The sequence below is a fragment of the Gopherus flavomarginatus genome, chromosome 9 (assembly GCF_025201925.1).
Source record: "Gopherus flavomarginatus isolate rGopFla2 chromosome 9, rGopFla2.mat.asm, whole genome shotgun sequence".
Lineage (NCBI taxonomy): Eukaryota > Metazoa > Chordata > Testudines > Testudinidae > Gopherus > Gopherus flavomarginatus.
The window spans coordinates 27527207-27551297 of record NC_066625.1 but is presented as its reverse complement, the minus strand read 5'-3'; the positions used below and the strand labels follow the sequence as shown (position 1 = coordinate 27551297).

Here is a 24091-nt window from a genome sequence, read left to right as displayed (position 1 = left end):
CCCTAATGAGCTTTAGTGCCTTTTATCACTGGCTGATGCTGAGAACCAGTGATACCTTGTAAAGAAGTTTTCTCAAAACTGAGTTTGTGTCGAGATGCAGAAGGTTTATTTTTCCTAGGGCTGCCCGTGGGTGCAGAGCAAGTGGAGCAATTTGTGCCGGACCCCGCAGGGGCCCCCACGAGAATATAGTATTGTATAGTATTATAACTTTTTTTTATGGAAGGGGCCCCCAAAATTGCTTTGCCCCAGGCCCCCTGAATCCTCTGGGAGGCCCTGCTCAAATTTGGCCTGGCTGCCCCTCCATCATGACAGAGGGGCATTTGGGCAAAAACAGAGGGGCGCTGTGATCCTCTGCACCTCATTGCAACACCTGGAGCAGGAAGTCGGGCCCAGCTCTGTGAGACAGGAGCTGCTGTTGAGGGGTTGGTGGGTGGGATTGGGGGTTGCCAGGGTAGAGGGTGCATATATGTAATGATGAGTCACAAAAAAAGACACAAGGTAGTTGATGGATCACCTTAGTGAAAAGTTTGGAAACCCTTGATGTAGGGTATAGTATACTGCAGCCCTGATTCCCATGTTTTTGAGCCTGCATCTTTCACCAGCTCTAAATTCAATGAATTTATTTAAAAAAAAATCCAAATGCTGTGCATGAGGAACATTATTCCTTTACTTGCTGTACAGAGGAATTTCATTTTTTAAGTAATAGTAACTTTCACGGTACTAGGACCACATTTGTATACCTTTAATTCTTCATTTCCAATATCTAGTGTGCATAGCATAAGATTTAGAAGTATTAGACTTAAATTAAGATGAACCTCAGCCAAATCATTTTGAAGAGAGAGCTTTTTTCCTATAAATATTTTTGTTTTGAAACATATTGAGGTTTTTTTTCCCCTCTCATAGTCTGGTGTGAATTCTGCTTTCTTTTGTACTGTTTTTAATGCCCCTACCCTAAGGCATCCATTGTCCATTAATACACACTCCATCAACTCGCCCGTCCATGTTCCCACCACACTCTATATGGATTCTCTGTTGTCAGCTCCACTATTATCTAGCATAGACATTAAAACTCACCTTCTTAAGGGCTTGCTCCAACTCCTGCTGAAGTCAATGGAATGACTCCCATGGACTTCAGTCTGAGTTGGACTGGAGCCTTATCCTGAGATGCTTACTTGGGCAAAATTCCCACTGAAGTCAATGGAAGTTTTGTTTCAGTAAAGACTGCAGGATAGGGGCAATAAACAGCCATCTGGAGAGCTTAAATATGGTTAGAAAAGGTCATTTAGAAAGTTTATAAAAGTAAAGTGCCATATTGTATATTTAAAACTAATGAACAAAGGATGCTCTTGAACAGGTTTGTGTGGTAAGCTGGGAGCACCCTAGCATATAGTAATTTTATTTCTTTTCTTTGAATGGTTGCACACATGTATTCTCCCAGGTGTCTGCGCGCCGAAGCCAGAGAACTTTGCACAGCAGTACTCTTGGGGGGGGGAAGGGGACATATGTGCACTTCACTGTGGGAGGTAAGGCAGTTGTCATTGCCATGAGGACTTCCTGAGTTCCATAAGAACATTGTTTATAGGGATGGTTACCCTTCTGGGGTTGAAGATTGAAGAATGTTCACCAGTTTATAGACAAAGTCAGCTTGGATGCTCAAGTCTGTAGCCATTCTCTCAGATGGCTGTGGTAAAGCTTAAAGTCTTCTGAAACGGGTGAAGATGAGTGAAATTATCTGCTGAGGATGACGACAAAGGAAGTGAAGCAGGTAAACTCTCCTGTGGGAAGCCTTGTCTCTGCGATAATGGGGCAGGTTCAGTGGGAGCAATATCAGTCTCTCTGTCCAATCCAGGTGAGACAATAGAAGGATTCAGGGACCTTGCTCTGGCATGAGTGAATGATTGGGACCTTGCAGAGCAGGGGGAGCCTCAAGGATTCCAAGGAGGCCAACAAAAAAATTAATATGGCACAGGAGGCCGGTATCTACCAGGCCAAGAACTTCTGTCTTTGCTGTAGTGTCAGTCTTAATGCTGGTGCTGTTCCTCCAGAGATGGTCTAGAGGACTTCCATGATCGGTACTTGGAAAGAGATGGAGAAGGTAGAGAAGGATTCTGAGCCCAAGGGAGATGAATCCCCCAAACAGTCTGCAGGCAATGGAGGTGTCAAACCTGCCAGGGCCCCAATGTGTCTGTAGTCCACTGAAAACAGTGCATCGGTACAGAAGTTTGTATGATGATGTCGTACTGTTTGGGATATTGAGGCTGCACTGAAATTCAGTATGGGAAAAGTCATTGGTACCAGTGCAGAGGTCAGTACTGTATCTGAAAAACAGGTTGGTACTGAAGGTGTGGAGATGGGATTAGTATCACTGGGGCCGAAGATTATGTCAGTACTGAAGTAGGGTGCCTCAGTGCCAATGACAGGACTGGATTCATCTTTTTTAGCAGGCCTCTTAACTGGTACTGAGGGAGAATCTGGCAGCAGTCCATAGTCCAGAGTCATCAACTGGGGCAAGCCTGCAACCACAGAGGGCAACACCACAGCTGAGGACTCCTGTATCAGAAGAGAGTCCAAGATGGATAGGAAAAATAAATCAGCTGCTTCCTGAAAAGCCAGTGGGTTCAATATAGTAAATGTCAAAATCAATGTAGTCTGTACCAGACACAATGGACATCCCACAGACAATATTGGAGTCAACGGTATGAGACCAGTCTGTTCTTGTCTCTGTACTGGGTAGTTGGTAGTGCTCTATCTTGGGCACTCAGAGAGTCTTTGCAATGTCCCACACTCCTCCTGGAAGATGAGGAAGAATCTCTCTCAACCCTGGAATGGCTCTGATTATTCTTTAGTTCTCTTCCTCCAAAGATCAGAGGAAGGATAATTGTCCCTTCTTCTCTATAGACAAAGAATTTGAGTCTGGTGGTTTGTCAGAGGCTAGTGCCAGTTCTGAAGTAGTTTGATGGCCTGGAGGGAGCTGAAGTGTGCCTCCGTGCTTGTTCCGTGAGATGTTTCTTCAGGCATAGGTGCCTGGCAATTTGTATTCTCTTTTTGAATGACTGGCAGATAGCGCACTTTACTTTACTGTGCCCTTCTCCCAGCAACAAGCATTGAGTATAGGGGGTTGCTATTCCAGATAGCCACCCCACATAAGACAGTGCTTAAAACCTGCGGAAGGCATAGAACCAGGTTTATTATCTAACAAACAACTTATAATATTACTAAAGCTAACTAACTAAATAACTAAGAATTACTACTAAGCTGAAACTGACTATTTACAAAGCACACAGAGAAACCTCACTGTGGCACAGTAAGCGTGAAGAAAAATAAGTATGTGGAGCTCTGATTCAGGCAATGGTTGGTAAGAAGGAACTGTGAGTGGGGTGGGAGAAGGGAAAGGGTGTCAGGGCATTGCCAGCCTCAGGAGGGGCTGCAGTCAGGGATCTCTGACTGATGCCTTCCCATTGACCTGGGAATTGGTGCTAATGTATGTTCCCCCCACACACATTTTGCTCATCCTCAGGTCATTCTCAAACTGAAGCTGGATCATGCCATACAGATAACTCACTGAACCTGCCTGGCCAAGACAAAGCTTCTCCAAGCTTTACAGGCTCTTGGTCCAATCTCTCAGACTTTTTCCCTTCCTTCCAGGCCTGCTGTCCCAACATCATGGTCAGCTGTAGCATCTAGGTCTGAGCAATCTGCATCTCGTGGCGTGGATGTAGTACAGTTAGATCAAGTGGGAAAGAGCTGTTCAGAGGCAGTCCAACAGGTTCTAAATAGTGGAAAGCTATTTATTAGATCATTTGATTTGGGCAAGTGGATATACTTTTCAGTTTGGTCATTGGTTCAGGGAATTCAGTCGGTACTAGCCCGGATTCATGGCATTTTGTAAACCTGTTCTATTTTAAATCATCAGGTCTGTCAATCAGCTCATTAACGGTCCATTTGGCAGTGTTGTCAGGATTTCATTCCGTGATCCAAGAGAAATCAGCATTTTCTACCCTGATGGTTGTTAGGTTTCTGAAAAGAATCTGTTCCCCTGTGGGACCTGAACACTGTGCTTGCTTCTCTAATGGGGCCTCCATTTCAGCCTCTAGCAACCTGCTTTCTGCTTCTCCTGTGCCAGAAGACACCCTTTCTTATTGCTATAACATCAGCAAGGAGGTAAATGAACTGCAGGCCCTAATGGCAAAACCTGTCTTCAGGCCACATCCAAAAATTTTGAACCAAGTGGTTTCACCTTTTCACCCTAGCCAATGTGCTTGCCTGTCTTTTTTTGCTAAGATACGCTTGAATGTAAATGAACAGTGACTTCATACCTTGGATATACAACAAACCTTAGTTTTCTATCTGGACAGGATTCAATCATTTTGATTATCATCCTGGCTTTTTGTCTCCCATGTGGACCAGATGAGAGATCAAGCAGATTCGGCACAAACAAGTTCAAGATGGATTATTTCCTGTATCACAATGGCATATGGTATAGCAAATGCCACATGTCCACAAAGGCTTTTGGGTCATTCAATGAGCCAAAACCACATCTGTAGTATTTCTCAGGAATATTCCCATATTGAACATAATCAGAGCTGCAACTTGGTCTTCCATGAGTATCTTTGCCAAACTCGACAACATAATGATTGCTTCTAGGTCAGTTGCAAGCTTGGGAAGAACAGTTCTGCAGGCACTATTTAAGTAGATGCTGAGCCCCACCTCCTTTGTTACTGCTTGCAGATCACCACAGTGGAATACACATCTGCAACCACTTGAAGAAGAAAAAATGGTTACTTGCCAATACTGTAATTGTTCTTCGAGACGTGGGTGCAGAGGTGTGTTCCACAACTGACCCTTCATCCCCTCTACATCAGAGTCTTCAGTCACAGATTCCAGTGTGAAGTAACTGAGGGGCATTGGGAAAGTGCCACCATTAAATAGTCTCAGGAAGGGCTGCAAAGGGGCATAGGACACTTGTGCATAATTTTACATGAATGAGTGTCCAGCCATTTACTTCAGTGGAGTCAGGATTTCACCCATTGAGTTTAAACACATGCTTAAGTTTTTCTTCACAGGATAGGGGCCTATGTTTTGAAATAGTAGGCAGGATATACAAGTTTTCTTGCATGACTAGAAAGACATGGCACTGAAGCACCTGTTAACAGTACAACCGTAAGTCATAGAATCATAGAATATCAGGGTTGGAAGGGACCTCAAGAGGTCATCTAATCCAACCCCCTGCTCAAAGCGGGACCAATTCCCAACTAAATCATCCCAGCCAGGGCTTTGTTAAGCCTGACCTTAAAAACCTCTAAGGAAGGAGATTCCACCACCTCCCTAGGTAACCCATTCCAATGCTTCACCACTCTCTGGGTATGTCTACACTACAGGATTATTCCAATTTTACGTAAACCGGTTTTGTAAAACAGATTGTATAAAGTCAAGTGCTCGCGGCCACACTAAGCACATTAATTCGGTGGTGTGCGTCCATGTACCGAGGCTAGCGTTGATTTCTGGAGCATTGCACTGTGGGTAGCTATCCCGTAGCTGTCCCATAGTTCCTGCAGTCTCCCCCGCTCATTAGAATTCTAGGTTGAGATCCCAATGCATGATGATGCAAAAACAGTGTCACGAGTAATTCTGGGTAAATGTCGTCACTCAATCCTTCCCTCCGTGAAAGCAACGGCAGACAATCATTTCACGCCCTTTTTCCCTGGATTGCCCTGGCGGACACCATAGCATGGCAACCATGGAGCCTGTTTTGCCTTATGTCACTGTCACCATATGTGTACTGGATGCTGCTGACAGAGGCAGTACTGCAGTGCTACACAGCAGCATTCATTTGCCTTTGCAAGATAGCAGAGATGGTTACCATCCCTGTTCCACTGTCTGCCTTGTAACTTGGCAATGAGATGACGGTTATCAATCATTTTGTACCATCTGCTGCTGTCATGGATGCTCCTGGCTGGCCTCGCTGAGGTCAGCCGGGGGCACATGGACAAAAATGGGAATGACTCCCCGGGTCATTCCCTTCTTTATGTCTTGTCTAAAAATAGAGTCAGTCCTGCCTAGAATATGGGGCAAGTCTACTAGAAAGCCAGAGAGCAGAGCCGCTCTGGGTCAGAGCCCCAGAGATCCCGCAGAAATGATGAGCTGCATGCCATTCTAGCAACAAACCCACCCGGTGCTTCCCTCCTCCCCCAACCCTCCTGGGCTACCGTGTCAGTGTCCCCCCATTTGTGTGATGAAGTAATAAAGAATGCAGGAATAAGAAACACTGACTTTTTAGTGAGAGAAAATGAGGGGGAGGCAGCCTCCAGCTGCTATGATAGTCCAGGCAGGACATTAAAGGGTGGGGGGGAGAGGATCGCAGCCACCCGCTGCTATGATAGTCCAGGGAGTACAGAATCTTTTCTTTAGACACGAAAGCGGGGCTTGGGGGGCTGATGGAGCTCAGGCTCCAGCTGCTATGATGAGGACGGTTACCCAGCATTTTGCACCGTCTGCCAGGAATGACAGGGAGTCATTCCCATTTTTACCCAGGTGACCCCGGCGAACCTCACCGAGGCCAGCCAGGAGCACTCACCGGCTGATGACGGTTTTCAACCATTTTGTACCATCTACCATCAGGAAAGGAAGGGGAGGGGATGCTGCTGTTCATCGCCGCAGCACCGCGTCTATCAGCAGCATGCAGTAGACATACGGTGACTTTGAAAAATGACAAGAAACAATTTTTTTCCCTTTTCTTTTACGGGGGGGAGGGGAGCGTAAATTGACGAGATATACCCTGAACCACCCCGGACAATGTTTTTGACCTTCAGGCATTGGGAGCTCAGCCAAGAATGCAAATGCTTTTCGGAGACTGCAGGGACTGTGGGATAGCTGGAGTCCTCAGTCTCCCCTGCCTTCCTCCATGAGCGTCCATTTGATTCTTTGTCTTTCCATTACGCTTGTCACACAGCATTGTGCTGAGTCCCTGCTGTGGCCTCTGTCTATCATAGCCTGGAGATTTTTTCAAATGCTTTGTCATTTCGTCTTCTGTAACGGAGCTCTGATAGAGCAGATTTGTCTCCCCATACAGCAATCAGATCCAGTATCTCCCGTATGGTCCATGCTGGAGCTCTTTTTGGATTTGGGACTACATCACCACCCGTGCTGATCAGAGCTCCACGCTGGGCAAAGAGGAAATGCAATTCAAAAGTTCACTGGGCTTTTCCTGTCTACCTGGCCAGTGCATCCGAGTTCAGATTGCTTTCCAGAGCGGTCACAATGGTGCACTGTCGGATACCGCCCGGAGGCTAATACCGTCGATTTGCGGCCACACTAACCCTAATCCGACATGGCAATACCAATTTCAGCACTACTCCTCTCGTCGGGAAGGAGTACAGAAATCAGTTTTAAGAGCCCTTTATATCGATATAAAGGGCCTCGTGTGGATGGGTGCAGGGTTAAATTGGTTTAATACTGCTAAATTCATTTTAAACGCGTAGTGTAGACCAGGCCTCTGAGTGAAAAAGTTTTTCCTAATATCCAACCTAAACCTCCCCCACTGCAACTTGAGACCATTACTCCTTGTTCTGTCATCAGGTACCACTCAGAACAGTCTAGATCCATCCTCTTTGGAAACCCCTTTTAGGTAGTTGAAAGCAGCTATTAAATCCCCCCCTCATTCTTCTCTTCTGCAGACTAAACAATCCCAGTTCCCTCAGCCGCTCCTCGTAAGTCATGTGCTCCAGCCCCCTAATCATTTTTGTTGCCCTCTGTTGGACTCTTTCCAAGTTTTCCACATCCTTCTTGTAGTGTAGGGCCCAAAACTGGACACAGTACTCCAGATGAGGCCTCACCAATGTCGAATAGAGGGGAATGATCACATCCCTCGATCTGCTGGCAATGCCCCTACTTATACAGCCCAAAATGCCGTTCGCCTTCTTGGCAACAAGGGCACACTATTGACTCATATCTAGCTTCTCATGCACTGTAACCCCTAGGTCCTTTTCTGCAGAACTGCTTCCTAGCCATTCGGTCCCTAGTCTGTAACAGTGAATGGGATTCTTCCGTCCTAAGTGCAGAACTCTGCACTTGTCCTTGTTGAACCTCATCAGGTTTCTTTTGGCCCAGTCCTCTAATTTGTCTAGGTCCCTCTGTATCCTATCCCTATCCTCCAGTGTATCTACCACTCCTCCCAGTTTAGTGTCATCTGCAAACTTGCTGAGAGTGCAGTCCACACCATCCTCCAGATCATTAATGAAGATATTGAATAAAACCGGCCCCAGGACTGACCCTTGGGACACTCCACTTGAAACGGGCTGCCAACTAGACATAGAGCCGTTGATCACTACCTGCTGAGTCCGACGATCTAGTCAGCTTTCTATCCACCTTATAGTCCAATCCTCCAGCCCATACTTCTTTAACTTGCTGGCGAGAATACTGTGAGAGACTGTATCAAAAGCTTTGCTGAAGTCAAGGAATAACACATCCACTGCTTTCCCCTCATCCACAGACCCAGTTATCTCCTCATAGAAGGCAATTAGGTTAGTCAGGCATAACTTGCCCTTGGTGAATCCATGCTGACTGTTCCTGATCACTTTCCTCTCTAAGTGCTTCAGAATTGATTCCTTGAGGACCTGCTCCATGATTTTTCCAGGGACTGAGGTGAGTCTGACTGGCCTGTAGTTCCCCGGATCATCCTTCTTCCCTTTTTTAAAGATGGGCACTACATTAGCCTTTTTCCAGTCATCCGGGACCTCCCCCAATCGCCATGAGTTTTCAAAGATAATGGCCAATGGCTCTGCAATCACATCCGCCAACCCCTTTAGCACCCTCGGATGCAGCGCATCCGGCCCCATGGACTTGTGCTCGTCCAGTTTTTCTAAATAGTCCTGAACCACTTCTTTCTCCACAGAGGGCTGGTCACCTTCTCCCCATACTGTGCTACCCAGTGCAGCAGTATGGGAGCTGACCTTGTTTGTGAAGACAGAGGCAAAAAATCATTTTATACATTATCTTTTTCCACATCCTCTGTCACTAGGTTGGCTCCCTCATTCAGTAAGGGGCCCACACTTTCCTTGACTTTCTTCTTGTTGCTAGCATACCTGAAGAAACCCTTCTTGTTACTCTTAACATCTCTTGCTAGCTGCAACTCCAAGTGTGATTTGGCCTTCCTGATTTCACTCCTGCATGCCTGAGCAATATTTTTATACTCCTCCCTGGTCATTTGTCCAGTCTTCCACTTCTTGTAAGCTTCTTTTTTTGTGTTGAAGATCAGAAAGTATTTCATTGTTAAGCAAGCTGGTTGCCTGCCATATTTACTATTCTTCCTACACATCGGGATGGTTTGTTCCTGCAACCTCAATAAGGCTTCTTTAAAGTACAGCCAGCTCTCCTGGACTCCTTTCCCCCTCATGTTATTTTCACAGGGGATCCTGCCCATCAGCTCCCAGAGGGAGTCAATGTCTGCTTTTCTGAAGTCCAGGGTCTGTATTCTGCTGCTCTCCTTTCTTCCTTGTGTCAGGATCCTGAACTCGACCATGGTCACAGCCTCCCAAGTTCCCATCCACTTTTGCTTCCCCTACTAACTCTTCTCTGTTTGTGAGCAGCAGGTCAAGAAGAGCTCTGCCTCTAGTTGGTTTCTCCAGTGCTTAGACCAGGAAATTGCCCCCTACACTTTCCAAAAAACTTCCTGGATTGTCTCTGCACTGCTGTTTTGCTCTCCCAGCAAATATCAGGATGATTAAACTCTCCCATGAGAACCAAGGCCTGCGATCTAGTAACTTCTGCTAGTCTCTTCTCTTTCTAATTTTGTGAAGTATATGCAAAATATTAAATATATCCTTTAAAAAAAAATTAAGATCAATCTATGCAAATGAATGATAACTCTAAGAACTGTTGTGGTCCTAAGGGGCCTAGGTTGAAATCCTGACCTCACTGAAGTCAATGGGAGGTTTCCTTTGATTTTATGCAGGAAGTATGTTATGATTAGAACAGAAGATTGGAAGTCAGAACTTAAGATCTTCTCCTGGACTTCACACTGTCTAATTGTAAGACCTTGGGAAAGTCACTTACACCAACGTTTTCAAATGTCAGTGCCCAAAGGTAGACAATCCGATAAGGAAACTAAATGATTGCCCTGATTTTCAGAAGTGTTTTTATGTTTTTGGATAAAATGTCCCATATACGGCAGCAGAAGGTGTGGTTCCCTCCCCCCACCCCACCACCACACACACATTTCCCCACATCCTTTATGTGTAGGTATGATGGCTTTTCAAGAAGATTTTTTAATTGAAAGGTGGTCACAAATTACTCGTGCCCCCTCACTCCATCCCAATTTTCTTCAGTTACAAAACCTGGCTTAGCTGCTGACTAGATTTAAGTGAAAAGCTTTATTGTTATAATCCATAATAATTTATTCACTGACCTCCTCAAGTGCTAATCCCATGAAGTCCAGTCTCTGGGCATAATCCTACTTCCAGAACAAATTGTATTATTGAAATAAATAGGAAAAAGATTTGGCCTTGATTTTGGAAAAAGGAGGAAGGCAAGAGGAGAACAAGCAAAATGTTTTCTTCAGTTTAAAGACCAAATTGCATGCTAGTGTAGGGAAGTGACAGTGTTCAAGGAGACAAGAGAGGCAAATCTAATATAAAAAACACGTAAATAAAATATTTCTAATCCTTCCTGTTTTATATAAACATCATGAATATTCTGAGAGTCTGGAGTGTGATAAACAGATGGAGGATTACCCTAACCCAGAATATATTTACTTTAATGAAAAGTGAATACAATTTTGTTGTAGATAGTAGTTTTCTTCCTTCATACCCAAAGCTGTTTATAAACTGTTGTATTTTAAAAAAACCCAGCATACTTATTCAATAGACAGTGGTGTCATATTTCACAAGCAGTCCCAATTATTTCAATAGGGGTACTTAAGGTATAAAGTATGAGAGAGGGTGGCAGAATGTATTCTCAGTCCTAACTCCGTTCAGCTGTTATTGACTTCAGTGGGACTTGGCCTGATAAGGTAATTCAAGATTCAACCCTATGTTAATACTACTTCAGTGAAGCGGAGATAAAAATCTCCATACATCTAAGTAAGGGTGATGTGCAGATGAAAAATATTGGGGTTTTATGCATTATAAATTGATTTCTACCTTGCTTTTCCTGAAAAATTTAAGGGACAACTGCAGAACTAGTGGGTTTGTGACATTAAATTGCAAAGGAAGTAAAGCCTAGATTAACTGAAAGGGGAAGGGATTTTTATTCAGGCTCAGAACTCTTTTAAGGTTTAAACAGACACTGTTAGCGATGCTACAACACAACCTGGATTTTTTCCAATATGTGTTTTACAGCAGAAGCAGTAAAACAAATATAATATGCACTTAATCAGTAAAACAAAAATGGAAACATGGGAACCTGTACTGGATAAGACCAGTGGTCCAGCTGTGAAAATGGCCATTACCAAATGCTTCAGAGGAAGGTACAAAAATCCTCATAATAGATTATTCTGAAATAACATACCCATAGGGGAAGCTTCTTCCTAACCCCCAGCCATAGTGGCTGGTTTATATCCTGAAGTATGTGTAGGGTTGCCAGGCATCCGGTTTTTGACCAGAACACCCGGTCAAAAAGGGACCATGGCAGCTCTGGTCAGCAGTTAAAAGTCAGGTCAGCAGCACAGCGGGGCCCTGGGGCTCAGGCAGGCTCCCTACGTGCGTAACTCTGTGCTGCTCTTGGAAGCAGCCACCAGGTCGCTGCGACGCCTAGATGCGGGGGCAGCCAGGGACTGGGAGGCTCTGTGCACTGCCCCTGCCCCGAGTACCAGTTCCGCACTTCCATTGGCCAGGAACTACAACCAATGGGAGTTGCGGGGGGCAGTACCTACGGGTACAAAGGCAGCACATACTGTGCAGAACTTCCTGGCCACCCATGTGCCTGGAGGCTGCAGGGTCCTGGCATCCACTTCCTCAGAGCCCCAGAGGGAGCCCTCACTCCCACACACCCCACCCTGTGCCCCAGCCTGGAGTCCCCTCCTACACCAAAACCCCTTATCCCCAGTCCAGCCCAGAGCCCACACCCCCAACCAGAGCCCTCACCCCACTGCACCCCAACCCCCTGCCCCAGCCTGGAGCCCCCACCTGCTCTCCAAATCCCTCATTCTTGTCCCCACAGCAGACCTAGCCCAGAGCCCAGACCCTTTCCTACACCCCAACCTCTTGCTCCAGCTTGGTGAAAGTGAGTGTGGGTGGTGGGGAAGAGTGAGTGATGGGGGATGGAGTGAGCAGGGCAGAGCCTCAGAGAAGGGGTGAGGCATGGGCGGGGCTTCAGATAAGGGATGGGGCAGGGGTGTTTGACTTTGTGTGATTAGAAAGTTGGCAACCCTAAGCATATGGGTTTCTGTTCCACACCCATCCTCCCACCCACACAATGTAATGGATATTCTCAATAATATTTTCTTAATTTTGCTATCAGAAAATTATTTTTTGCATGCAGTGCAGCCAAGGAAATCTTAGGCCTTGGTTCTCCCCTCTGGAGCTCAAATAGAATGGAGAAGTGCAGCTGCAGAGAGCCTATTGTGGCTGATCCAAAGCCAGGAGAAGCAGCTCTAACTTACTGCACTGGTATAAGTTCCTTCAGGGAACTTAGGACACTGGAAGAACATCTCTGCCATGTCCCCCGTACACTCCCAAGACGTGCCCTCTCCCTTCGCTTTGGGGTTTGGGGAGGAGGCTGGCACAGGAGTCGGTGATACTGGCTGAGTATATCCCCCTAAAAATTTAACTTTTTCTGATTTTCCTGAACACTGATAAAATTTAAATAATAGAGCAATTCTGAATATCTTTCCCAGGATTATACTTCTAACTAACAATCCAGTTAGCAGACTTATATACATCAATTTTTATAATGCGGCACTTCCTCTTACCTAGATTTCACTAGAAACCAACCCAGGGTTACACTTATATTGGTTTTATTAAATGCCACTATTGGATCAAACAGAAAAGGGATGTAGCTTATTCATTCAGCTCATTCATACCCTCATGCACCCACACACTCACACAGGCAGAGAGTTACTGGAGACAGCAGAGAAGCCAAAGCATAGTAGATCTGGTGTGTCTGCCTGTGGTCACAGATCCGGGCCGGCAAGCAGGTCAAGAAGAGGAGAGCTTGTGAGTGTGCTTTCTTCCTTTTATTGGAACTGGGTGGCTCCTGTCACATACACTTAGTGTTCCTTCTGTGTCTGTCACCGACGAGCATTCCCAGATCTCGGTCTTTTCATGCATACCAGGTTCTTCTTTTCTTTACAGCACCCCATGATTGCCTTCTCAGGGCAGATTACATCTACATTACACCTGACTCTGGGCTCTTTTCTCCTTGCAGTTCCCCTCTGCCCAGTCTCACATACACTCCCTTGTTTACACTCCCTTATCTCCCACACACATGCCCTTGTTCACACTCTCCCTGATCACATGATGGAATATTGCAAAGCTTGGAGGTTATACAAATGGTAACTGAAAAGGTTACAAAACATGCAAAAGTTACAAAATTGCTATGCTAACAATGACTAAAAGTTATAAAGTTTGCAAAAGGTTACAGAACTTAATGATCATACTAGCAATGACTGAAAAGCTACAAATCTTACAATCGCATTCTACTGGATTGAGCGGAGGCTTTATACAACATTTCCTTCCTACATCTGAAGTCAAACAACGTAACTAGTCCCAGGTTCTGTCTTGGCTTGTGTTGAACTCAGAGTGCATCTATTTATTTATTGTGAAAATACTTACCTGTTTTCCTCATGTGCATTGGGGAATCGTTTCCTTGTATAGTTGAGACAATAATTAAAACTGGAATATTGTAATCTTCAGCAATTTAAGAATGGCGTGTTGTTTGAGTTTGTCCCCAAACAGGAAATATATTGAAGGTGATTAAAAGGGCTGGGAGAGACTTCCCATTCAATTACTCCTACGCACCTATGCCCTTCATAAATTTAATACTATCCAGTGATATTGTGCTAGAAGTTTTTTTGCTTAGGCTCTGTAGCTTCAAGTAGATTCTTGTTTGAGTAAGATATAGTACGCTAGTAGAAATAAAATCCTTCATTATTGAAATACTGGATGAGATTGGAGTACTAGCTGACAATGTTGAAATAGGAGTGGCTAGCCACCCCCTCACAGAACTGTTTTATTAGTGTTATACTGTCTGTAGTTTTGTTCATTCCATTTCTAAAAGTCTTCATTGTACACATTTTGTTCTACTCTGGCCTGATATATGGAACAGCTGCAGGTTCATAATCCACTTGACCTTTGTGCTACATATATCCATCCTCATCTGAATCACCAGCCATAGTGTTAGGAACATACAGTTCATATTTGCTTTTTTGTATTGAAGAACTAGGATGCATTGTGCAGTAGCACTGACTTATTTTGCATAATGTAATGATGGTCTCTGAAACAAAGAAATAGGTAATTCTTTTTAAAAAGGAATCTTCATATGTTTATAATAAGGCGTCCTTGCCTTTCAGCATGTATGGATATTTATACTGCATGTCATTGGAAAAACCTCACTGCATGAGAGTTCTAGAATAGGGTTTCTCAAACTTTGGCAAAGTGTGGACCAGATCTTAGTAGTATCTTGTAAGTCGCTTCTACTGCTGTTCATGATCATGTAATACCTCTGTGGCACTTGCAGATATTGCTTCAATTAAAAAATAATTAATGTATGTTAATGCAGTTAGAAACATCCATTGACTTGAATGGAGCCAGGATTTCAGCCATGTTATTATTCCGTAGTGACTGTTGATTAACTGTTGAGAAAAATAATGTTGAGAATATATTTCAGAGTAATTTGGTCAGCAGAACACAGCTTGGCCATTTGGAATTTGAACATATGCATCCAGTTGATAAGATGATGTTTCTTTGACATAAAAGTTCTTATGGAAAATGCAGATATGACTTTTCTTAGGATTACAACTCAGCAACAGGTGCTTTTCCCAGGCAAATTGAGAGTATTAATGAAAAAAATGCACTTAGATATTTAATCCATGGAACAACTACAGTTAATGCCAATATTGAAAATCAGACTTTTTAGGCTGCAAAAGCCTTTGTTTGTTATATACTTTTCGAAAAAGAGGGTAGGACATGCATATGAGAAACATGCAGTACATGTTTACTCCAAGTTTTAAAATGAGCAGGCCTTCGCCATCACTGTAATATTTCATTGAAATCACTTTGCTATATATTAGTGCCTTTTATCCTGAAGGATTTCTAAACTGAAATGCAAGCTATACACATTGGTAATTTGTCTTGGCTGAAATGCAGCAACCTTTGGAGTGAAATGTTAACAACAACATAATTGCACTAAATAACAATTACAGATAAGAAGAGTAGAACAACTTATCCAACGGAATCTGCAGGGGAATTTATATCAGTATAGCGTATTCACCAAAGTTGTAATGTGGCCAAGGGACTAAGATTAACACTTCTGTTCCTGTAGAAAATGCCACCAGAAATTTAATGGCCACATGTTGTCAGGATCTTGATTGTATATCTTGCCTAACAGCAGTGTCTCCTAATACTGCTGGTTCAGCACTGATTCAGTGGATAGGTCCCACCAATTTAATCACTGTCATGGTTCCTCATATAAGTGTTTCTTAGATTCATAGAGTCCAGTGCCAGAAAGTATCATTGTAATCATCTAGTCTGACCTCCTGTATAACACAGGCTATAGAACATTCCCCAAATAATTCCTAGAGCATATATATGTTAGAAAAATATCCATTCTTGATTTTAAAATTGTCAGCGGCGGAGAATCCACCATGACCCTTGGTAAATTTTTCCAGTGGAATAATTACCTTCACTGTCAACAATGTATGCCTTATTTCTAGTCTGAATTTGTCTAGCTTGCACCTTCCACCCATTGGATTGTGTTTATACCTTTCTCTGCTAGATTGAAAAATCCATTATTAAATATATGTTCCCCATGTAGATGCTTACAGACCATAATATAACCTTCTCTTTGTTAAGATCAATAGACTAAGCTCCTTAAGTCTGTCACTAGATGGTATATTTTCTAATCCTTTAATCATTCTTGTGGCTCTTCTCTGAACCTTCTCCAATTTATCAACATCTTTCTTGAAATGTGGGCACTAGAACTGGATACAGTTTTCCATCAGTAGTCACTTCAGTGCCAATACAGAGGTAAAATAATCTCCTTACTCCTATTTGAGATTCCTCTGTTTATGCATTTCAGGATTGCATAAACTCTTTTGGCCCCAGCATTGCATGGGGCACATGTTCAGCTCATTATCCACCATGAGCCCCAAATCTTTTTCAAAGTCACTGCTTCCCAAGATAGTCACCCATTTTGTAAGTATGGCCTACGTTGTTTGTTCCTAGATGTCTACATTTACATTTAGCTGCATTAAAATTCATATTGTTTGTTTGCACCCAATTTACCAAGTAATCTTGATAACTCTGAATCAGTGACCTGTCTTCTTTGTTATTTGCCACTCCCCCAGTTTTTGTTTGTCATCTGCAAACATTAATCAGTGATGATTTTGTTTTCTTCTAGGTCATTGATACAGATGTTAAACAGCATAGGGCCAAGAACCAATCCCTGCAGGATACCACTGGAAATTCACCTGTTTGATGACAGTTTCCCATTTACAACTACATTTTGAGACCTATCACTTAGCCAGTTTTTAATCTGTTTAATATATTCCATGTTAATTTTACATCTTTCTAGTTATTTAATCAAAATGACGTGGTACCAAATCAAACGCCTTAGAGAAGTATAAATATATTACATCAGTGCTATAGCTTATGTCAGTCAAACTTGTAATTACATCAAAAAAAGCTAGTCTGACAAGACCTATTTTCATAAACCTATCTTCAAAGTCTCGCATCCAAGTAATGACAAATCTTATTTAGTTTGTGAGCGCTTCCATGATCACAGCACAAAAAGATAATGCTGCAGGCAATTGAAAAAATATATCTACTTTCCACACAGTTTAAAATTTTTAAACAGAATTTATATGAATAATATTTTTTTCAAAACAAATGTTTTGTATAGCAAATAGCACTGATAACTACACAACATGCAGGAATGAGCTCTTTTACAAATTGGCACATGTGGCAGCTCTACACACATTTCACCAGTTCACTCATATTCCTGGAGCCAGATTCATGCCAGTGATCTTGTTTATATTTGGCCCATTTATTTAATTATTTTTGGTTTGTGCTTTGGTTTAAGGTTTATGGATATTATCTACATGTAAAGGATGCAAATCAGCATCTGACTAGGAATCTTTTGTTCATACCATCAAAAAGGGAAGAATCCGAAGGCCAATTACAGTGTCAGAGGAACAAAAAGATGGGCTCTGGTGTGGGCTCCCTCCCACAGCAGTACCACTCATAGCAACACCCTCCCCATCCCAGCACTGCAACTCTAATCCTGGCACAGTACCAACGGGAATCGCAGCAGCTCCTGCATCCCACATGACCTGTTGCCATGCTCTGGATATTGCAACTTGGCACTCACTGAAATTTGGCCCATGTGCTCCCTCATTCTCCATCATGACAGAGGGTTGGGCAGGAGAAACCAGAGTGGCACACCAAGTTGGAATGCCCAGAACAGGGCATTGGGCGTGGCCGTGGGAGTCCCTGGAGCCACTGCTGTTGGATGAGTCACAGACACAGGAAAAAGTCTCAGACAAACTGACAAACACTATCCATGGCTTTGTTCACACCATGACAAACCTGCAGCCTTAAAAGTGATACAAATTTTTGAGCCTCCTGGGACATTCTGAGATGCATGGGCACCTGTGGAGCTGCACTACCTATTCCTCTGCCAGTGCTTAATTAATACTCATGTAAAAATATCCTGTAAATGAAAACTACTCCATGTTCCCTATAAATAAGGCAAAGATTTGTAATGCAAGGTTTGACTATTTGTATAGTATACTACAAGCTAGTTTTCAACAAAACTTTTATGCAACTCAGTGCAAGCATACTTGTGGCCATATTCTACATTTATTCTATACTTTTTACCCTCAATGAAGTGAGTGGGAGTTGTGCTTAAAAATTAATGGCAGGATCGTCCTTTGATCTTTTTTATTCAGGGGAACAGGGGAGACTTATCCAGTGCTGAATTTGTAATGAAAGGGGTGTTGGGGCTCAAGCAATTTTTTTTGTACATTCATAACTGATGCAGCAAGTCCAGAGGTTCTGGGGCTATGAACTGCGAAGCCTAGATGTGCCAGGCTCAGCCATGGCAAGCTGTGGCACAAATTAAGCACTGCACTTATCAAAATTCAGACCCATTTTGAGAAACTGATCAAAGGCATTTGTTCTGTAATACTGTAACCCTTTGCTTCTCTTTGACTAAAGCATTTGGCATACAGTATACAACTGTTACAACACTCAGTCCAGTTTCCCTTTTCTAAGCTCAAAAGAACAGTGGATTAATATTACCAACCTCCTTAACCAATGTGAAGAGTGCCCCTTTATTCTTTTCCCTTCTTGTGACAAGACTAACCTCAGCAGTGCAGGGGTTGGTGGTGTTTGCATGTGGAAATGCACTAATATGGATGTTTTTCTTTGTGTGTGCATCCTTGCAGTGTTGTTTACCAGGATGGATTTTATGGTGCAGACATTTATGTAAGTATTCATTGATGTGCATGCTGTCCTTGTACATTACCAGAGTCATTCTTTTTACAAGTTTGCTGCGTGGCTTGACTCTGTTTTGTCAATTTACCATCCCTCGCCTGTCAAAAAGAATTGAGAGGAATATCTCTCATATTGGAAGCTCTTTCTGTTCGTTACATCTATCATAGTTCAGTGGAGCTGAATTAACTCTTCAATCAAGTGCTGAATGAATGCAAAAATGAGAAAAGTGTTGGGTTTTTTCACCCCTCAAAATTAAAGTTTCAGATTTTTTTAAGTACAATATTTAAAACTCAAGTCAAATTGAACAGTGTTTTTGTGCCTTAATTCTGAAAACAATATTGGACAAAGGCTCTTATTCAGGAAAGCGTCCCTATTCAGGGCAACATTTAAGCACATGCTTAAGTCCCATTGATAACAAGGGAATGTAAGTATATGCTTAGTTCCCTGAATACGGATGCACTTAAGTATGTTCTTAGATGCTTTCCTGAACTGGTGGCAATAGTGTTTCCTCCTGTGAATAGTACTATTGGTGTCAGTGGGGCTACTCATGGCTGTAAGTGGCTGCCTGTATAGCAAGTCCAGGCTTGGTCCTTAGTTATTAATTTTAAAATCTGTTTGCTCCATCTATTGGCTTATTTAATTGTATATATACTTTTTAATAATCATTTAATATATAATTTATTATGTGTCTTCTCATACTGACGATTTTAGGTAGGAAGTCTGTGAAGAAGCTGTTTATCTGTAAATATGTCTAAACTAAACAGATTTTAAAATATGTGCCCTAATTTTCATTCTTATGGAAAAAGTTAAACAATTATTAGAACCCAGGCTCACAATTTTTTTAAACTATGTTGATGTAAGAAAATCTCATAGACATGCCACTTATCTTCAGCTTCCTTTATTATTTTGATAGAACAATCAAATCCTAAAATAGAGGTAATTAACTATCTTTGTATGGATTTCTTACCCTAATTGTGCTTCAATCAGCACTGGGATGCAAAGAGATTGATTACATTAAATTGGTATGAACATTAAAAATTCATTAGATTGTATTAGAAAACATTAGTTATATTTATTACCAATGATCCTTTAGAGACATTTAGTATGAAACAGTTTAAATTTTCTGACAATAGATTTCTATAAAAAGGAAAAGAATCTGAGTTTATGGAGAGAAGTTAGGGCTTTTTTTTCCTGCTGGGACAGGATTGGCTGGTTACAATCATTTGAAAAAACACTTGCAAATTAAACAATATATACTAAATGTTCAATTTGAGTTGAGATTCCTGCAGACTTTCAAAGTTATCAGCCCTCCACTCTTCACAGTGGATGCAGCTCACCCCTTTACTGAAGGCCTACACAAACTTCTGTGTACTGCTTTAATTTCACTTAAATCTAGAGTTGGAAGTGTAAGAGGGATTTTACCGATACACAGGACCTTTTGCACAGGGGTGAGTTTTACGAGCAGTGTGGACTTCCGTTTTAATTCTTCTTCTTGCCAAAAAGAAAACTGCACCCATTTTGCTCACCTTACCAGTCTGAAAGGCAAGAAGCCCTGCTGAACCTGAATTAACTTTACTGGATATTTGGGAATTACATATTTAAATTACAGTTGGTGGTTTTGGAGCCTACTGCTAATGAAACAAAACGTACACCTTTTGGGCCCTCAGTGACACCAGCAATGCTTTTTTGTTTGTTTGATTGTGTTTTTTTAACAATATGACCCAACACCCATGACAGGCATGAAAATGCTAAATAGAAACTGTGAATCTGATCAGCAAGGTACTTCAGAAAGTGCCTAACTTTAAGCATGTGAGTAGGTTCAATAAAGCTGTTTGGCATTAAGCTTTGGTCCTGCAATTGACTTAAATGAGGCTCCACACAGATGCAGGGGTGTGTCCGCATCCTGACATTTACAGGATCAGCATCTTAGCTTCCAAGTACATTTCTCAGTTTCTGGTATAGAATAATGCTTATCTTTCAGACAGATGGACTGAGTTAGTCATATAGTTTTAATATGTTGCAGACATATTTTTTTTTCATTTTTACTTTGTATATTGTATCTAGAACTTTGTACCACGCAGCTCATCATTTTTATTTTCGCTCTTGCTCTTTTCCACTCCTAAAATGTATTGAGAGAGAGAGAGAGAGATTGCAAGCTAGATGTGTGAGAATCAGTGGAAAGAAAACATATGATTCAGAATATATTAGTTCCCTGGAGAGCACCGAGTTATTGACTGGCTACCAATCGATTACCATGAAGCTCCAGCTCAGTTAGGCATTTTAAATGGAGAGCTGAAATGTGTGAAGAAAGGAGGTGCTGAGGGGGAAATGACACCACAGTGGAAAGAGCAGGCAACAGAAACAAATAGAAAAGAAGCAAAATTTAAATATATACCACAAATAATAGTAAAGAGGAGAGAGAAAAGAACCCCTCAAAAAACACAAAAATAGACAAGTTAAAAGCAGCAAATACTTATACAGCAAAACTGGGGGGAAAAAACTACACAAAGATAAAGAATATCAAAATGAATGTTGCTTGCAGTACAGGGTTGAGTAGCAAGTGTGGGGTGGGGTATCTTGGACTACTGACATATGCACAATTGTTTTTCCATTGGGTAGAGCAGGCAATGGCGTAGCCAGGTTTTAACAGCAGGGGGAGCAAGCAAACCAAAAAAAGGCGCCCCCTTGGCTCCTCCTCTGGCCATGCCCCACGGCTCCTCCGGCCACACTGTGCCCCCTCACCCCCTTGGCTGGCGCCTCTGGCCACACTGAGGCCATGCTGCACCCCCCCAGCCACGCCCCCCCCAATGGCTGTACAGGGAGGCTGGCAGAGGATGGAGGTACAAGGGGAGGTGAAGGGGAGGGAAAGGCAGGGGCACGAGGTACATTGGGGGGTGCACGGGGTATGGAGCTTGGAGAGGGGTTACTGGGGATGGGAGTAGGCTGGAGATTCTGGGGCTCTCTGTGCAGAGGGGGCTGGAGCTGCCCCCGGGACCGGGAGAGCCTGGGAGGGGCTCGCCACGTGCAGCACCAGCCCAGCTCAGCGTTGGCCCTACCTCTTGAGGGTTGGGGGAAGAAGGCAGCAAGCCCCGCCAGGCGTGGTCCAAGCGAGCTGCTTCCGCACCGGCCTGCCGCAGCTGCCCACCCCATGGCTCCTTCGGCTGTGTTGTTGGCATTGCTGGCTGGCAGGCACCGCTTCCGCCCTGCGATCAGCTATCTCCCTCCTGCTGAGAGAGACAGCTGATCGGCGGGGGCGGGGCGAAAGCCGGGCAGGCCGTTCAGAGCCGAACCCGTGAGACGCCACTTTTTTAAAAATGTGGGGAGGAGAAGCAGCTGCTTCTGTTGCATCCCACTAGCTACACTTCTGAGAGCAGGGGTAGGCAACCTATGGCACACATGCCACCTTCGGCACGCGAGCTGATTTTCAGTGGCACTCACACCGCCCGGGTCCTGGCCACCGGTCCGGGGGGGCTCTGCATTTTAATTTAATTTTAAATGAAGCTTCTTAAACATTTTAAAAACCTTGTTTACTTTACATAAAACAATAGTTTAGTTATATATTATAGACTTATAGAAAGAGACCACCTAAAAACGTTAAAATGTATGACTGGCACGTGAAACCTTAAATTAGAGTGAATAAATGAAGACTCGGCACACCACTTCTGAAAGGTTGCCAACCCCTGGGCTAGAGGATATGTAATGGAAGTGGAAAAGAGGCAGAAATCCAAAACATAATAATCAGTCAGGTAAAGATTGCATAGAACATTAAGGGCAACAAACAGCCAGAATGAGTTAATGCTAACCAAAAGGGTAGAGCAAAATGAGAAGACTTTTATAAATATAATAGTGAGAAAGATACATTAGAGTGAAAACTCCACAGGCACACTACTAAATGACAAGGGGAAGGTAATAATGCCTCAGAAATAGCTGAGATATTGAACTTCCTTTTAAAATGTGCTTTTAACAAGGAAAATAAAGAAAAGATGGTTGCATAGTTAGGAAAAAAGGAAGGCCTTTAAAAATTAACTATTGATCCACTAACCAAAAAACTTCATTAAAAGACAGTTAAGATTGCCTTACGGTTTCTGTACCCTTCTAGAATACATACGTTTCCAGGTGAAAATTGACAGCTGTAAGCATCAGGAAATACATTCAGCAAAATAAAATACAATTATTAGAAGTCAAAGAAATATGCAGTTAAAATAAGGCTTTCAACTCACCCCCCCATCCTTAACTCTTCCCACTGGACCATTGCCAGAAGGAATGCTTCAAGGACATCTGAGTGCCACACCCTTCCCTAAGATGTGTGGAGGTAGGGTGAAAAAGAGCAGAGTTGTGGCCAAAACAAAACAAAAAAAAGGTGTTTTAAACCCCCTCATTCCTGGTCTCAGAAGTCCCTTAGGGAGATGGCCTTAGCTCACCCTTTCACTCAGTGTTATTGCCCACAGTAAAATTTACCATACCCATTGCTAGGTACTTCCATCAGTTGTGGTGCACAGAACAAAATCCACACAAGTATAGAATTAGAAATGTGGATATGGACTTGTGGGCATTGCACTGAGAAACTGACATTTTTTTTTGTTAGGATGAGCATGGTGAAGTTATATTCCCAGTGCATGTTGCCATCTCTCCAAGAGCATGGTTAAGGTAGTGGTGGGGTGTGATGCATATATGCAGCTACTTACTTCTTGAAGAAAGAGCAGGAGTAATTTGTAGAAGTGTAATAGTCATCCATTCAGTGTTCTCTTGATTATAATAGATGGCATTATGTCTGGCTTCCACAAAACCAGATGTATAACAGCATTTTAATGTACAATGCTTTCCTATGCTAAAGACATTTAGATAATTTTGGATTTACTTGTGAGAGCCAAACATTTTGACATTTACATGTGAAGTAATGATTTGTCACACTGCCAGTATTAAGTATGTTCTAGTTATTAGAGTAGGACCTCAGTCATCTTTCCAACCATCAAAGATTTCAAAGTGTTTTATAATTGTAGGTAAGCATTATTTCTTCACTTTACAGATTGGTTAAATGATTTGTCCAAGGGCACACAATAAATAATAGTGGCAGATCCAGGAATAGAATCTAGGCATCTCCACTCTCAGTTCGGTGCTCTATTGACTCAATCAAGTTATAGATGTCCACTTTTTAGAAAATATCTTAGATCTACAGATGAAATGTCCTTTCATGTCCTATGTTCTGCATTGTAAATGTTGTATTAAAACAACTGAATGCTGCAATAATCATTTTAATGGGTGATATTTGATGGGAAGGGTCTCGTAGTGAGTTTGAGCAGAGGACTGTGAATCAGGATTTCTGAGTTACGTTCAATTTTCTGCCATTGGCTTTTTATAGATTTGACCCTCAGCTATGTGACATTAGACATTAAGTTATATCCCATGCTAGAGAGAGCTGTACACAGGCACAGCACACAGCTGGA

The 24091-nt window shown here is 42.8% G+C and overlaps 1 protein-coding gene across 13 annotated transcripts in view; it reads left to right on the top strand.

The window, feature by feature from the left end:
* Positions 1-24091, top strand: part of RBFOX1 (RNA binding fox-1 homolog 1) — a 2697109-nt gene that overhangs the window by 2626940 nt on the left and 46078 nt on the right. For 5 of the 13 annotated variants that reach the window (XM_050966439.1, XM_050966435.1, XM_050966434.1 and 2 more), the window contains one exon: positions 18599-18638. The exons of the other annotated variants lie outside the window; for them this stretch is intronic. In XM_050966439.1, the coding sequence (XP_050822396.1) occupies positions 18599-18638 (40 nt within the window). The remainder of the gene's footprint in view (positions 1-18598; positions 18639-24091) is intronic. 13 annotated transcript variants of the gene reach the window in all.